An 18,160-nucleotide genomic window follows, 5' to 3' on the forward strand; every position below is an offset into this window, starting at 1 on the left:
TGGTACATCAAGAATGAGTTGAGACTGTCTACAATGAGGACTCAAGAGTGAAAATCTATAGCTTTAAACTCTTATTAATTATTTAAATTAAATAAATCAGCCCACATTTTCTCCCAGTCCTATTTGGTCGGTGGTGCTGCATTAAAGATCCTCAGAACCTGTTTGAATCCCAAATGTATGAAATCAGATAAAGTGCCTGAGTGTCTTGCCTGAGTCATTGGGTAGTTGGTCAACAAATTAAAATAAGTAACCTCATAGCATAGGGAATCAATAAATGTTAATTAATTCACGGGACACGTAGTCTGAATCCTCGTTGTATCTGCTTGCCGAATTAATCCGAATATTAATGAGTGTGCTGGCACTGACAAATCTGCATCCATCAGCAACCTATTGAGCTAATTGATTATTACAATTAACGAGCTGGAAACAAACTGATTGTGAAAAAGCTTAGCGTTTTCATATTGGTAGAATACCTAGAAAAACAGTACAATTGCCCTTGATGTATCACACTTGGCAAGGAAGGAGAATTGTAATAGCGACGTCAACGTGCGAAAGAGGCACACACACACAGAAGTCAGAGATGAAAAGCGGTGGCAAGATATTTCATTTGCTTTCTTATCTGAACATCATTCTGGGGACCTACTCAGTATGAGCGGGCTGCTGTCTTATGTTGCCATGGCAATGTTTTTTCCACCCTCTACCCCTATTCTTGTCATCTGTGCATGTGGAAAATAATGGAATAGCCTTGAAACAGCACCATTCATAGTATAGGCTGCTACACAATATATTACGTTATTGGAACATCTGTCAACTCAATAATAAATGTTTCCTCTCAAGGTTCACTGTAATGGTTACCATAAGAAACAACAACAAATACCCCAAAACACACTTTCAGCCTCCTCACTTTTTCTGGGTTGCATTTTGATTACTAACATTCTTCTAAGGCTCTGATTAGGTGTCAAACTCATCCCAAAGGAGAATTGGAACTGTCAGATGTGTGGGCCCTACACAAGAAAGGTACACTGTTAGTATTCACAAGATGTGTCAGTAGCCTATCTGGCTTTATGACCATGCTTGAAATATTCCTGCTGCAATTTAGTCAGAGAGATTTATCCAGGTCAGTGGAGACAACGAGGTTGGGAACTGCTACAAGGTATTCTTCCTCTTCAGCCAGGATGAAGCTATCTTCCTGGAATGGTGGCACCTCTTATTCTGGTTCTAGCCCAGTTGGTTAATGAGTGGAACAGTATTTGTAGTTCATTTTTAGATGGCTCATCTGTTATAGTCAACGGATTAAAATTGTTCCTAAATTATTAGTTTGTATGATATTCCTGTAATATCACACTCTACTCACTCAATCTGAATCCATTCTTTGTAATTTCCCCCTAATAAAAGAAAATATTGGGTTTTTGTTATTTTGAAAATAAACATGTGGAACCAACAGAGGTGGCTTTTTAGAGCACAAGGCGCCAAACTACATTTCCCAGGATGCATTGTTAGTAACCTTACAACCCAACATGGCTGCGCCCTACCAAGCATGTTTTTTATTTGATTAACTTTAGTTCTCCTTTAGACACAGTTATATTTATCTGATTTTGATTTTTCATCACACCTCTGAGAATTCATACATTGCGATTAAAATGTAAAGAAATGTAGCGTATGTTGACACGATTTAACAGGGTCTGCGGCGTTAAATTGGCTAGCTATCAGGGCTAATGTCAATGCCCTGTACAGAAGCTTTAGCCAGCTAACGAATTGATTACCTAACGAACATTAACATGCAGCTGTCTTTAATAAAACGTCAAGGGTGTGCAACACCTTTTTTAAGGCATCTTTTGGACTTCAGGGTTTATCAAACAAGACAAAGGAGCCAGTGCTGTAAAATAGCTTGCACGGTCATTAGACACCGATGGATGAAGAGGGTACCTGTTTTCTGCACACACAACACCACCAACAAGATGATCAGTACACAGGCTGACAAAGTAATGAACTCTACATTGCAGACAGCTTGCCGTGCAGTATGCATTATCTTACAGGTCATGGCCTTTATTGTAGCTAACTGCACTAACTTTGTTGCATAGTCACTTTACCCCAAACGTTACCTACATGTACAAATTACCTCGACTAACCTTTACCCCCTGTATATAGCCTCGTTATTTTATTGTGTGACTTACATTTGACTTTAGTTTATTTAGTAAATATTTTCTTGAAACTGTATTGTTGGTTAAGGGCTTGTATAAGTAAGCATTTCGCGGTAAGGTCTACCTACACATGTTGTATTCGGTGCATGTGACAAGATTTGATTTGATTTGGTTATTTCTTGAAGGAGAACATAGATATGTCAAAGTTCCCAGTGGAGAGGATCAGAAACTTCAGCATCATTGCTCACATTGACCATGGGAAAAGCACCTTGGCTGACCGGCTTCTGGAACTAACAGGTAGCTATCACCTAAATGACCATATTCTTCTTCATTGGTATCATGGTGTTTGTAACTTTTTGTGCAAGCTGGCACCAACTGCAGGAGTGTGTGATGGATCACATTATATTTTGTGATATAAAAGGGAAGGGAAGAAATGGCACCACCAACTAACCCTTCACCTACAATTGAAGTCATTAAAACTTGTTTTCAACCACTCCACAAATTTCTTGATAACAAACTATAGTTTTGGCAAGTTGGTTAGGACATCTACTTTGTGCATGACACAAGTAATCTTTTCCAGCAATTGTTTAGACAGATTATTTCACTTAATTCACTGTATCACAATTCCAGTGGGTCAGAAGTTTACATACACTCAGTTGACTGTGCCTTTTAAGCAGCTTGGAATTGACACAATTTGAGTCAATTGGAGGTGTACCTGTGGATGTATTTCAAGGCCTACCTTCAAACTCAGTGCCTTTTTGACATCATGAGAAAATCAAAAGAAATCAGCCAAGACCTCAGAAAAAAATTGTAGACCTCCACAAGTCTGGTTCATCCTTGGGAGCAATTTCCAAATGCCTGAAGGTACCACGCTCATCTGTACAAACAATAGTACGCAAGTATAAACACCGTGGGACGACACAGCCATCATACCACTCAGGAAGGAGACACGTTCTGTCTCCTAGAGGTGAACGTACTTTGGTGCAAAAAGTGCAAATCAATCTCAGAACAACGGCAAAGGACCTTGTGAAGATGCTGGAGGAAACAGGTACAAAAGTATCTATATCCACAGTAAAACGAGTCCTATGTTGACGTAACCTGAAAGTCAACTCAGCAAGGAAGAATCCACTGCTCCAAAACCGCCAATAAAAAGCCAGACTATGGTTTGCAACTACACATGGGGACAAAGAGTGTACTTTTTGGAGATATGTCTCTGGTCTGATGAAACAAAAATAGAACTGTTTGGCCATAATGACCATCGTTATGTTTGGAGGAAAAAGGGGGATGCTTGCAAGCCGAAGAACACCATCCCAACCGTGACGCACGGGGGTGACGGCATCATGTTGTGGGGGTGCTATCCTGCAGGAGGGTCTGGTGCACTTCACAAAATAGATGGCATCATGAGGAAGAAATTACGTGGCTATATTGAAGCAACATCTCAAGACATCAGTCAGGAAGTTAAAGCTTGGTCACGAATGGGTCTTCCAAATGGACAATGACCCCAAGTATACTTTCAAAGTTGTGGCAAAATGGCCTAAGGATGACAAAGTCAAGGTATTGGAGTGGACAAACAACCTCAATCCTATAGAACATTTTTGGGCAGAACTGAAAAGCATGTGCAAGCAAGGAGGCCTACAAACCTGACTCAGTTACACCAGCTCTGTCAGGAGGAATGGGCCAAAATTCACCCAACTTATTGTGGGAAACTTGATGAAGGCTACCCAAAATATTTGACCCAAGTTAAACAATTTAAAGGCAATGCTGCCAAATACTAATTCAGTGTATGTAAACTTCTGACCCATTCTGAATGTGATGAAAGAAATGAAAGCTGAAATAAATGATTCTTTCTACTATTATTCTGACATTTCACATTCTTAAAATAAAGTGGTGATCCTAACTGATCCTACACCAGGCCAACAGCCCGGAAGACAGGACTCTTTCATTCAACACATCTTTGAGATATTCTGCAGTAAAACCTTGTACATCCAAGTACTTCCCTGCAGTTTCCACAACAGCATCCATTTTCGGTGATTTAATATCCACTTTTGTGGTACAGTTCATAACCATTGCAATGAATTCTAAGGAGCCAACCTTACTAAAGCACACATTTGTATTTGTTCCCTTGACCCATCGTCCTGTACTCCCCTTAAGCTCTGGACCTCGAAGCCAGTTCCACTACTTGTTTTCATTGTTCCCCTCTAATCAGGGCTGATTTAGTCCTGGCCCACCAGGTGGGTGCAATTATCAGGTAGAAAAGAAAACCAGCAGGCTCCAGATCTCGTAGGTTAAGAGTTGAATACCCCTGTTCTACTCTCTTCACTGCCTAAGCATACGACACCTTTTTTTCTACTCTGACCCTGGCAACCTCAACCTGTCTCTCTTGCACCGGGCACTTCTGATTCCGAACAACATGGACACCCCCACAACTGACACAGTTCTTTCCAGCGATACTATGCAGTATTTTGTCCCATGCCCTCCTGCACACTTATGACATCTCAGAATCTCCCTCCTACACACTGCTGCAACATGACCATAAACTTGGCATCTAAAACACCTTAGTGGGTTTGGCACAAAAGCTCTCACAGGATAACTGACATATCCTAACATGACCTTGTCAATTAAAGACTCTTCAAAACTCCTAAAGACCTTCTCAGTTTCACCATGCTCGCCACCGCATCGCGCCAAACGGCAGGCATCACAGAAAAGAGTAAAGGTCCACTTTGAAATCAATTTAACAGTACCCAAATTATTATCTACCTAGCCTGAGACTACATACAGTGCCTTGCAAAAGTATTCGGCCCCCTTGAACTTTGCGACCTTTTGCCACATTTCAGGCTTCAAGCATAAAGATATAAAACTGTATTTTTTTGTGAAGAATCAACAACAAGTGGGACACAATCATGAAGTGGAACGACATTTATTGGATATTTCAAACTTTTTTAACAAATCAAAAACTCAAAAATTGGGCGTGCAAAATTATTCATCCCCCTTAAGTTAATACTTTGTAGCGCAACCTTTTGCTGCGATTACAGCTGTAAGTCGCTTGGGGTATGTCTCTATCAGTTTTGCACATCGAGAGACTGACATTTTTTTCCATTCCTCCTTGCAAAACAGCTCGAGCTCAGTGAGGTTGGATGGAGAGCGTTTGTGAACAGCAGTTTTCAGTTCTTTCCACAGATTCTCGATTGGATTCAGGTCTGGACTTTGACTTGGCCATTCTAACACCTGGATATGTTTATTTTTGAACCATTCCATTGTAGATTTTTCTTTATGTTTTGGATCATTGTCTTGTTGGAAGACAAATCTCCGTCCCAGTCTCAGGTCTTTTGCAGACTCCATCAGGTTTTCTTCCAGAATGGTCCTGTATTTGGCTCCATCCATCTTCCCATCAATTTTAACCATCTTCCCTGTCCCTGCTGAAGAAAAGCAGGCCCAAACCATGATGCTGCCACCACCATGTTTGACAGTGGGGATGGTATGTTCAGCTGTGTTGCTTTTACGCCAAACATAACGTTTTGCATTGTTGCCAAAAAGTTCAATTTTGGTTTCATCTGACCAGAGCACCTTCTTCCACATGTTTGGCGTGTCTCCCAGGTGGCTTGTGGCAAACTTTAAACAACACTTTTTATGGATATCTTTAAGAAATCTCTTTCTTCTTGCCACTCTTCCATAAAGGCCAGATTTGTGCAATATACGACTGATTGTTGTCCTATGGACAGAGTCTCCCACCTCAGCTGTAGATCTCTGCAGTTCATCCAGAGTGATCATGGGCCTCTTGGCTGCATCTCTGATCAGTCTTCTCCTTGTATGAGCTGAAAGTTTAGAGGGACGGCCAGGTCTTGGTAGATTTGCAGTGGTCTGATACTCCTTCCATTTCAATATTATCGCTTGCACAGTGCTCCTTGGGATGTTTAGCTTGGGAAATCTTTTTGTATCCAAATCCGGCTTTAAACTTCTTCACAACAGTATCTCGGACCTGCCTGGTGTGTTCCTTGTTCTTCATGATGCTCTCTGCGCTTTTAACGGACCTCTGAGACTATCACAGTGCAGGTGCATTTATACGGAGACTTGATTACACACAGGTGGATTGTATTTATCATCATTAGTCATTTAGGTCAACATTGGATCATTCAGAGATCCTCACTGAACTTCTGGAGAGAGTTTGCTGCACTGAAAGTAAAGGGGCTGAATAATTTTGCACGCCCAATTTTTCAGTTTTTGATGTGTTAAAAAAGTTTGAAATATCCAATATTTCACAAAAAAATACAGTTTTATATCTTGATGTTTGAAGCCTGAAATGTGGCAAAAGGTTGCAAAGTTCAAGAGGGCCGAATACTTTCGCAAGGCACTGTATGTGTCAGCCAAAAGGCAAGGATCCACTTTCTCCAAAAATGTAACTCTGGTAACCGCTGGGCCAGAATGATCCTTTTCATGACCATATGGGCGAGGCTCGTACTCAATTCTTCACCACACCTGCCACCGCAGGTAATTCATCCTCACTCTCGCCAGGTTTAATTTCTGAGCCATCAGAGACAGCAGACTACGGTTTGTACTTGGCGCCATTCTTCCTCAACACACATCTTCCCTCTGCACATGGCTCTTCTTCCTGTCTGTCCATAATCATGTCTATCCGTTCACCACACTCATGCCGCGCCTTCATCTGCCATATTGTTGGCAGAACACGCACTAATGGCCTTTCTCCAATACCCAACTTCGGTTCCATTGCCCAATTTACTATTCCGGCCATCTCTGGCCTCTCCATTCTCGCAAAATGTGGGCTACTCTGCATCTTTGTCTCGGGTTCCATGCTGGTCCATTACCATATTCATACACATGGATCACACAAATACTCATGCATTTCGTTTCTTGTATGATATGGCTCAGCTCATTGCTTGGTTTTTACAGGTGCCATAGCCACGACAGATAAGAACAAACAGGTGTTGGACAAGCTGCAGGTGGAGCGAGAGCGAGGGATAACTGTGAAGGCCCAGACAGCCTCCTTGTTCTACAAGTACCAGGGACAGACCTACCTGCTCAACCTCATTGATACACCAGTAAGTACATTGAACAATTTTTTTAACATTGCAACAATTTCTAAGATTTTACTGAGTTACAGTTCATATAAGGAAATCAGTCCATTCAAATAAATTCATTAGGCCCTAATCTATGGATTTCACATGACTGGTAATACAGATATGCATCTGTTGGTCACAGATACCTTTAAAAAAGAATAGGGGCGTGGATCAGAAAACCAGTCAGTATCTGGTGTGACCACCATTTGCCTCATGCAGCGCAACAAATCTCCTTTGCATAGAGTTGATCAGGCTGTTGATTGTGGCCTGTAGAATGTTGTCCCACTCCTCTTCAATGGCCGTGAGAAGTTGCTGGATATTGGCGGGAACTGGAATTCGCTGTCATACACGTAGATCCAGAGCATCCCATACGTGTTCTATGGGTGACATGTCTGGTGAGTATGAAGGCCATGGAAGAACTTGGACATTTTCAGCTTCCAGCAATTGTGTACAGATCCTTGCGACATGGGGCCGTGCATTATCATGCTGAAACATGAGGTGATGGCGGCGGATGAATGGCACGACAATGGCCTCAGGATCTAATTTCGGTATCTCTGTGCATTCAAATTGACATTGATGAAATTGAATTGTGTTCGTTGTCCGTAGCTTATGGCTGCACATACCATAACCCCACCGCCACCATGGGGCATTCTGTTCACAACATTGACATCAGCAAACCGCTCGCCCACCCAACGCCATACACACTGTCTGCAATCTGCCCGGTACAGTTGAAACTGGGATTCATCCTTGCAGAGAACACTTCTCCAGCGTGCCAGTGGCCATCAAAGGTGAGAATTTGCCCACAAGTCTTTTACGATGCTGAACTGCAGTCAGATCAAGACCCTGGTGAGGATGATGAGCTTTCCTGAGAATGTTTCTGTTTGTGCAGAAATTCTTCAGTTGTGCAAACCCACAGTCTCATCAGCTGTCCGGGTGGCTGGTCTGACGATCCCACGGGCGAAGAAGCTAGATGTGGAGGTCCTGGGCTGACGTGGTTACACGTGGTCTGTGGTTGTGAGGCCGGTTGGACATACTGCCAAATTCTTTAACATGGCTTTGGAAGCGGCTTATAGTAGAGTGATTAACATTACATTCTCTGGCAACAGCTCTGGTGGACAATCCTGCAGTCAGCATGTCAATTGCACACTCCTTCAACACTTGCGACATCATTGGCATTGTGTTGTGTGACACAACTGCACATTTTAGAGTAGCCTTTTATAGTCCCCAGCACAAGGTGCACCTGTGTAATGATCGTGTTGTTTAGTCAGATTTTTGATATGCCACACCTGTCAGATGGATGGACTATCTTGGCAAAGGAGAAATGCTCACTAACAGGGATGTAAACAAATTTGTGCAAACAATTCGAGCGAAATAAGCTTTCTGTGCAAATTGAAACATTTCTGGAATATTTTATTTCAGCTCATGAAACATGGGACCAACACTTTACATGTTACATTTTATATTTTTGTTCAGTGTAGATGGGACTAGATACCGTCAGTGACACAAGGGGTTTGTTTGTATTAGTCTTAATTACAGCACTCCTGGTCTTCTCTGTTTTCAGGGTCATGTTGACTTCAGTTATGAAGTGTCTAGATCCATCTCAGCGTGCCAAGGTGTACTGTTGATTGTTGATGCCAATCAGGTAGGTTTTTCGGCAAGGTAAAACTTTATTTTCGGCATAATGTGCATTTGACAGACACATTACCTGGGAAATGTATCCAAGGTAGTGTGTCATTGATGTGTTCTTGTGTGGATCAGGGGATTCAAGCACAGACTGTGGCTAACTTCTACTTGGCATTCGAAGCTCAGCTGACCATCATTCCTGTCATCAACAAGGTACATTTCCCAATTAATCTATGTTAGATTAGTGATTGACAAATATGATCATGTTCTGTTTCTTTTTCAGATTGATTTGAAAAATGCTGATCCAGAGAGGGTAGAAAAACAGATTGAGAAGGTGTTTGATATTCCATCTGAAGAATGTATTAGGGTGAGTTTATTGACTGAGATGTTGATAATTGCCAATATCTTAGTTTGGACAACTGTCTAAATATGATGATTCCTCCTCTCTTTAGATTTCTGCCAAACTGGGAACCAATGTAGAACAAGTCCTCCAAGAGGTGGTGAAACGGTTACCACCGTAAGTTTTATTTGACTTGTTACTTCCTGTTGGAAAAACAAAAAATGTCTTCCAATGTAATGCACTTACTCTTTGAATCCATGGCTGCCTCCCAAATGGCACCCTATTCCCTGTAGTGCTCTACTTTTGACCAGGGCCTGTAGAGATCTGGTCAAATGTAGTGCACTATGTAGGGAATAGAGTGCCGTTTCGGATGCACTCAACATAGTAATTTTTTGTTCTCAGACCAACCTTTAAAAAAGAGGACCCATTCAAAGCCCTGGTGTTTGACTCCAACTTCGATCACTACAGAGGGGTGGTGGCGAACATCGCTCTGTTCGGAGGCTATTTGTCTAAAGGAGACAGGATCATATCTGCATACCTGGGGAAAAGCTACGAGGTCAACGAGCTAGGCCTCCTCAGGCCAGATGAACACCCCACAGACAGATTGTGAGTGTCTTATCCTGCATAATATTCATCTTGTCTGATTCCATATCATTGGTGGTGACTGTTGTATTAAATGCACACTCTGTCAGTTCTCCCTTCCTCGTGGTAGTAAGATACAAGATGCTAAAAATTGTATCGGTTCTTCTTGCTTGGTACATTGCTATATAGGCATATCATATTGGTCACATGGCTGTAAATGAACAATGCCTCTTCTTTTCATTCCTGACACTGTGGGTGTGTTGTGCAGGTACGCAGGCCAGGTGGGCTATGTGATAGCAGGTATGAAGGAAGTGAAGGAGGCCCAGATCGGTGACACCCTCTACCATCAGAAACATCTGGTAGAAGCTTTGCCAGGGTTCAAGCCAGCCAAGGCCATGGTGTTTGCCGGTACGCTGACAGACATATAAGTGAGAAAACAATGCAACTGGTCCCATAATGTTGCATTTACAAAGTGTCAATAGGCAGTAGTTTATAAGCAAACAGTAGTAGCAGGTGTCACTGATTTCTATCCTGAGTGTGCTTGTTGGCATCCCTCTCCAGGGATGTACCCTATGGACCAGTCAGACTACAGCGCCCTCCGCAGTGCTGTGGAGAAACTGACGCTCAACGACTCCAGTGTGACGGTCCAGAGAGACAGCAGTTTGGCACTGGGAGCAGGCTGGAGGTCAGATCATAACATGACCAACTAAACTACAATCATCTACTACTTAAAGCTGTACAAATGGTGACGGGGATGACCTTGACAGGATACATAGCTTTGGGTCAATGCATCATAGCCTCCCTGGTCTGTGACTGCACTGCTATGCTTTATATTCTTCATTTGCTTTGAGGGATACCATTTTCAGCTTTGATCAAGACCCCTGTGTGACCCTGACTCTTAAATTGTTCGCTCCCTCACACTGACACTCACACTGTTATTGTTTTCCTTTGTTTTTCTTTTCTTCGTTTTGTAGACTCGGCTTCCTGGGCCTGCTCCACATGGAGGTGTTTAACCAGCGCTTGGAACAGGAGTACAACGCCTCTGTCATAGTGACAGCCCCCACTGTGCCCTACAAGGCTATCCTGTCCTCCGCCAAGCTCATTAAGGTAATAGACAGCACCACCTCTAGGGGCTTTAACTCACATATACAGTTGAAGTCAGAAGTTTACATACACTTAGGTTGGAGTCATTAAAACTCGTTTTTCAACCACTCCACAAATTTCTTGTTAACAAACTAGAGTTTTGGCAAGTCGTTTAGGACATCTACTTTGTACATGACACAAGTAATTTTTCCAACAATAGTTTACAGACAGATTATTTCACTCATCACAATTCCAGTGTGTCAGAAGTTTACATACACTAAGTTGACCGTGCCTTTGAACAGCTTGGAAATTCCAGAAAATGATGCCATGGCTTTAAACGCTTCTGATAGGCTAATTAACATAATTTGAGTCAATTGGAGGTGTACCTGTGGAAATATTTCAAGGCCTACCTTCAAACTCAGTGCCTCTTTGCTTGACAAAGAGAAAATCAAAAGAAATCAGCTAAGACCTCAGAAAAAAGATTGTAGACCTCCACAAGTCTGGTTCATCCTTGGGAGAAATTTCCAAACACCTGAAGGTACCATGTTCATCTGCACAAACAATAGTACGCAAGTATAAACACCATGGGACCATGCAGCCATCATACTGCTCAGGAAGAAGACGCATTCTGTCTCCTAGAGATGAAAGTACTTTGGTGCGAAAAGTGCAAATCAATCACAGAACAACAGCAAAGGACCTTGTGAAGATGCTGGAGGAAACGATAAAACGAGTCCTATATCGACATAACCTGAAAGGCCGCTCAGCAAGGAAGAAGCCACTGCTCCAAAACCGCTGCTCCAAAACTGCTCCAACTGCACATGGCGACAAAGATCGTACTTTTTGGAGAAATGTCCTCTGGTCTGATGAAACAAAAATAGAATTGTTTGGCCATAATGACTATTATGTTTGGAGGAAAAAGGGGAAGGCTTACATGCTGAAGAACACCATCCCAACCGTGACGCACGGGGGTGGCAGCATCATGTTGTGGGGGTGCTTTGCTGCTGTAGGGACTGGTGCACTTCACAAAATAGATGGCGTCATGAGAGAGGAAAATTATTTGGATATATTGAAGCAACATCTCAAGACATCAGTCAGGAAGTTAAAGCTTGGTCACGAATGGGTCTTCCAAATGGACAATGACCCCAAGTATACTTCCAAAGTTGTGGCAAAATGGCTTAAGGATGACAAAGTCAAGGTATTGGAGTGGACAAAGCCCTGACCTCAATCCTATAGAACATTTTTGGGCAGAACTGAAAAGCATGTGCAAGCAAGGAGGCCTACAAACCTGACTCAGTTACACCAGCTCTATCAGGAGGAATGGGCCAAAATTTATTGTGGGAAACTTGATGAAGGCTACCCGAAATGTTTGACCCAAGTTAAACAATTTAAAGGCAATGCTGCCAAATACTAATTGAGTGTATGAATACTTCTGACCCACTGGGAATGTGATGAAATAAATCATTCTCTCTACAATTATTCTGACATTTCACATTCTTAAAATAAAGTGGTGACTCCTAACTTTACTGTCAGGAATTGTGAAAAACTGAGTTTAAATGTATTTTGCTAAGGTGTAGGGAAAATTCCGACTTCAACTGTACATATATTGCATTGGAAAGTTGACATGATATCACAGCAAAATAAATGCACACGAGTACATATTTGCAAATGTACAATATCAGTGAAAAGTTTGGATACACCTACTCATTCCAGTTTATTTTTTAAAACTATTTTCTACATAGTAGCATAATAGTGAATACATCAAAACTGAAGTAACACAACCAAAAAAGTGTTAAACAAACTAAAATATATTTTAGATTCTTCAAAGTAGCCACCCTTTGCCATGATGACAGCTTTAAACTCATGTCATTTTCTCAACCATCTTTACCTGGAATGCTTTTCCAATAGTCTTGAAGCAGTTCCCACATATGCTGAGTGCTTGTTGGCTGCTTTTCCTTCCCTCTGCGGTCCAACTCATCCGAAACCAACTCAGTTGGGGTGAGTTTTTATTATAACCCAACCCTGATCTGTACTTCTCCATAAATGTGTCCTTGACCTGTTTGGAGAGCTCCTTGGTTTTCACGGTGCTGCTTGCTTGATGGTGCCCCATGCTTGTTGGTGTTGCAGACTCTGAGGCATTTCAGTACGTGTGTGTTATACTGAGATTATGTGACAGATCATTTGACACTTAGATTGAACACAGGTGGACTTTTAGTTAACTTATTATGTGACTTCCGAAGGTAATTGGTTGCACCAGATCTTATTTAGGAGCTTCATAGCAAAGGGGGTGAAATCAAATGCACGCACCACTTTTCCGTATTTGTTTTTGTGTTGTTGAATATTTTTAAACAAGTAATTTTTTTCACTTCACCAATTTGAACTATTTTAGTCTTTTTCAGTCTCTCGATGTGCAAAACTGATAGAGACATACCCCAAGCGACTTACAGCTGTAATCTCAGCAAAAGGTGGCGCTACAAAGTATTAACTTAAGGGGGCTGAATAATTTTGCACGCCCACTTTTTCAGTTTTTGATTTGTTAAAAAAGTTTGAAATATCCAATAAATGTCGTTCCACTTCATGATTGTGTCCCACTTGTTGTTGATTCTTCACAAAAAAATACAGTTGTATATCTTTATGTTTGAAGCCTGAAATGTGGCAAAAGGTCGCAAAGTTCAAGGAGGCCGAATACTTTCGCAAGGCACTGTATCTTCTGTATACCACCCCTACCTTGTCACAACACAACTGATTGGCTCAAACGCATTAAGAAGGAATGAACTTTTAACAAGGCACACCTGTTAATTGAAATGCATTCCAGGTGACTACCTGATGAAGCTGGTTGAGAGTGCAAAGCTGTCAAGGCAAAGGGTGGCTACTCTGAAGAATCTCAAATATAAAATGTTGAATTATTTAAACTTTTTTTTCTTTGGTTACTACATGATTCCATATGTGTTATTTCATAGTTTTGATGTCTTCACTATTATTCTACAATGTAGAAAATATTAAAAATAAAGACAAATCCTTGAATGAGAAGGTGTGTCCAAACATTTGACTGTTACTGTACGTCAACTATTATTTTCAAACAGTGAAAAAATTGTTTATAAACTGTTTCATACACTGTCATGTGAAAAAATATATATGTATGTACATGGTAACCGTTGTTTGGTGAAGGTTCTAACTGTTGTGTTGTAGGAGCATGGGAAGGAGGAGATCACCATAGTGAACCCAGCCCAGTTCCCAGACAGGTCCGTAGTGAAAGAGTACCTGGAGCCCATGGTGATGGGGACCATCATCACCCCTGATGACTACATTGGGAAAATCATGAGTATCTGCTTGGTAAGCCAGCCTGGCTTTCAGGTGTTGCTAATTATTTGTTTTTAGGATCACTGTGTAACAGAGACATTTAAGAAAATGTGTTTTGATTACATTCACTTTGCAAAACAAAAATCTTTTTATTTTTTTTTCCTAATTGCTCCATTCATGTAGAATCGCCGAGCCGTCCAGAAGAACATGGTGTACATTGACGACCACCGAGTGATGATGAAATATCTCTTCCCTCTGAATGAAATTGTCGTGGACTTCTATGACCTCCTCAAATCCATGTCTTCAGGATATGCCAGGTAATTCTATGTTGCATAGGGAACCTTCTCAGTAGGGCCGGGACGATACCAGTATCGCAATAGTTTTTTTCATGGCAAAAAAAGAAATCACAAAGCAGACCAAACTCTTTGGTCCTTTAAAAACCTGCTGGATGTAAAATATTGTGTGCTGTAGATCTTGGAAAATAAATTCATGTGACTCTGGATGACAACATAAATTCTGTTTGTTCCCAACATTATGCCTGTTTTCCTAAAGAAATGAAATCCGCTTCGTGTTTTGTTTCCTTGCCAGGATACGAACGAGTATCGGGATACTGGTATTGATCCGGCCCAACTTTTCAGATAGATTTGGCAACCTGAATGATTAGAAGAACATGAGACATTGTATGTTGTAATATTGTTCATCAGCTTTGACTATGAGGATGCAGGGTACCAGGCTGCCCATGTGATCAAGATGGATATTCTGCTGAATGGGAAACCTGTGGAGGAACTCACCACTATTGTTCACAAGTAAGTCTTTGATACTTAGTGCTTAGACCTGCATCAGCTAATCTTTGGGCTCAGACGCCTACGGTTGAAAAACAAGTGTTGACTGAATCCTAACTCAAACTTTTGTGAATCTCTCCCGTTGACATTACTGTGATTCAACTCTTGAGTAAAAACAACGATCTACTATACAAATTATTATTTGGCTCAATGTATCAATCTTTCAAGGGCTACTAATACTATGATATATTTTAGTACCGTAATGATGTGACCCTTGGGTGTTTTCTGTTCTGTTCTCCTATGTACAGAGACCGGGCATACAGTGCAGGCAAAGCCATGTGCGAGCGCCTGCAAGACGCCATACCCAGACAGATGTTTGAAATCGCAGTACAAGCAGCCATCGGCAGCAAAGTCATCGCCAGGGAGACGTAAGTGTCGTGGCCAAACATGGAAGAATGCACGCAAGACCAAGTCATTTGGAAAGTTGGTAGCGTTTCAGATTGCACGACACCCGCTCTCTCTCTCTCTTGCAGAATAAAGGCTTACAAGAAAAATGTGCTCGCAAAGTGTGTAAGTAAACTTGTTATTTTAATTCAAATGTTGGTTTGTACCAATGATTTAGATATACCCTAGGTGACAGATAGGGGGCGCTGTGTTGAAGCCACGGTGCCTCAATCTTGGCACTCCCCCACCATTGTAAAAAATAGAAATGCATTTATTAATGTTTACATTCGTTTTTTGCCACATTTATTATATTACAGACACCTTAATGCATACTTTTCGATTTCATTATGTGAGCTAAACATCAAATAAAAAGTTATAAAATATATTTTAAAAACCATTTGCCTTTAAAGTATAATTTAAGATGAATACTATTACTGTGCCCACTACAACAACAAAAATACGTAAATGCATGTAATTTTGTCCTTGAAAGATTTAATTGAAATAATGTAGAATTCCTATTAAGGACTGCTCCCACTGGGGAGTGCCAATATGGCCGACCTGTGTCTTCAAGGCCTCTCAATGGACAATACATACCGTCAACAATTCAGGGTTAATACACAGTACCAGTCAAATGTTTGGTCACACCTGCTCATTCCAGGATTTTACTTTATTTGTACTATTTTCTACATTGTAGAATAATAGTGAAGACATCAAAACTATGAAGTAACACATGGAATCATGTAGTAACCAAAAAAGTGTTAAACAAATCTAAATATATTTTATGTTGGAGATTCTTCAAAGTAGCGACCCTTTGCCTTGATGACAGCTTTGCAAACTCTTTGCATTCTCTCAACCAGGTTCATGAGGTAGTCACCTGGAATGCATTACAATTAACAGGTGTGCCTGTTAATCATTTGTGGCTTTTCTTTCCTTCTTAATGCGTTTGAGTCAATCAATTGTGTTGTGACAAGGTAAGGGTGATATACAGAAGATTGCCCTATTTGGTAAAAGACCAAGTCCATATTATGGCAAGAACAGCTCAAATAAGCAGAGAGAAATGACAGTCCATCATTACTTTAGGATATGAAGGTCAGTCAATATGGAACATTTCAAGAACTTTAAAAGTTTCTTCAAGTGCTGTTGCAAAAACCATCAAGCTCTATGATGAAACTGGATCTCATGAGGACCTTCACAGGAAAGGAAGACCCAGAGTTACCTCTGCTGCGGAGGATAAGTTCATTAGAGTTACCAGCCTCAGAAATCGTCAATTAACTACACCTTAGTTTGCACCTCACAGAGTTCAAGTAACAGACACATCTTAACATCAGCTGTTCAGAGGAGACTGCGTGAATCAGGCCTTCATGGTCAAATTGCTGCAATGACACAACTACTAAAGGACACCAATAATAAGAAGAGACTTGCTTGGGCCAAGAAACACGAGCAATGGACATTAGACCGGTGGAAATCTGTCCTTTTGGTCTAATGAGTCCAAATTTGCGATTTTTGGTTCCAGCCGCTGAGACGCAGAGTAGTTGGACGGATAATCTCTGCATGTGTGTTTCCCAACGTGAAGCGAGGAGAAGGTGTGATGGTGTGCTTTGCTGGTGACACTGTTAGTGATTTATTTTGAATTCAAGGCACACTTAACCAGCATGGCTACCACAGCATTCTGCAGCAATATGCCATCCCATCAGGTTCGTGCTTAGTGGGACTATCATTTGTTTTTCAACAGGACAATGACACAAAACACTCCTCTAGGCTGTGTAAGGGCTATTTGACCAAGAAGGAGAGTGATGGAGTGCTGCATCAGATGACCCGGCCTCCACAATCACCCAACCTCAACCCAATTGAGATGGTTTGGGATGAGTTGGACCGCAAAGTGAAGAAAAAGCAGCCAACAAGTGTTCAGCATATGTGGGAACTCCTTCAAGACTGTTGGAAAAGCATTCCAGGTGACTACCTCCATGAAGCTGGTTGAAAGAATGCCAAGCTGTCATAAAGGGTGGCTACTTTGAAGAATCTATAATTTAACCTTTTTTTTTTGGTTACGATGTGTTATTTCATAGTTTTGATGTCTTCACTATTATTCCACATTGTAGTGTTTTAGTATGTTAGCTGATCCTTGAGTCTCTAGCCCCATTTTATAACTGATGCTAACATAGGTCCTTAGTCCTGATCTTGTTTACATTCTGATTGTGTTCATATTTACAGATGTCTACACATGGTATTAAAATATGTCTGTTATCCGTCCATCGTGTTTGCATTGTGACCAGATTTCCTGGTCCCTCCCTTTATGCAAATTATTTGGGATCAGGACAAAGAATGCATGTTACAACCAGGTATAAACAGGGCTTTTCTCTCTTTCAGTACGGAGGTGATGTAACAAGAAAGATGAAGCTCCTGAAGAAACAAGCGGAGGGTAAAAAGAAGATGCGTTATATTGGAACCGTGCAAGTCCCCAAGGATGCCTTCATCAATGTTCTGAAGAGGAAAGACAAGTAGAATATCAGTATCCTTAGTCATTGAAGGTATTTTTTTGTTCAACAAATTAACAAACAATATTGTTACCATCAAAATAACTTCAATGTCCCATACATAAAGATGTCAAATTTTAACATTGTTTATTCTTATAATGTAGATCCCGTTGCCTATGAAAACATGTAACAATTACTCAGTTTACCCTCAGGAGAAGCATCTGGTACTGGCACACTTGCGTTCACCTGTCCAGTCATGTCTAGTCTGAGGGCTCTATTCAATCCGTATTGCGTAAATGCAAATGTAAAGAGTGTTCCCGCG

At 41.2% G+C, this 18,160-nt stretch overlaps 1 protein-coding gene across 6 annotated transcripts; it reads left to right on the forward strand.

Annotated features, from left to right (window-relative positions):
* Window positions 1-1,482: 1,482 nt before the first annotated feature.
* On the forward strand, window positions 1,483-17,973 carry guf1 (GTP binding elongation factor GUF1). 6 transcript variants are annotated; one of them, XM_021561365.3, is made up of 17 exons: window positions 1,483-1,982; window positions 2,327-2,438; window positions 7,047-7,195; window positions 8,775-8,855; window positions 8,972-9,049; window positions 9,120-9,203; window positions 9,289-9,353; window positions 9,579-9,782; window positions 10,027-10,166; window positions 10,320-10,443; window positions 10,733-10,865; window positions 14,028-14,171; window positions 14,322-14,455; window positions 14,843-14,944; window positions 15,229-15,348; window positions 15,454-15,490; window positions 17,732-17,973. In XM_021561365.3, the coding sequence occupies exons 1-17, from the start codon at window positions 1,779-1,781 to the stop codon at window positions 17,864-17,866; spliced, it is 2,046 nt and encodes a 681-aa protein (XP_021417040.3). In that variant the 5' UTR covers window positions 1,483-1,778; the 3' UTR covers window positions 17,867-17,973. The 6 variants fall into 6 exon arrangements, with proteins under 6 accessions (XP_021417040.3, XP_021417041.3, XP_036798928.2 ...); XM_021561366.3 differs by having other exon boundaries at window positions 1,486-1,982; window positions 9,645-9,782; XM_036943033.2 differs by having other exon boundaries at window positions 1,493-1,982; window positions 2,330-2,438.
* Window positions 17,974-18,160: the final 187 nt, after the last annotated feature.

The sequence above is a fragment of the Oncorhynchus mykiss genome, chromosome 14, assembly GCF_057628025.1.
Source record: "Oncorhynchus mykiss isolate SJ-2025 chromosome 14, ASM5762802v1, whole genome shotgun sequence".
NCBI lineage: Eukaryota > Metazoa > Chordata > Actinopteri > Salmoniformes > Salmonidae > Oncorhynchus > Oncorhynchus mykiss.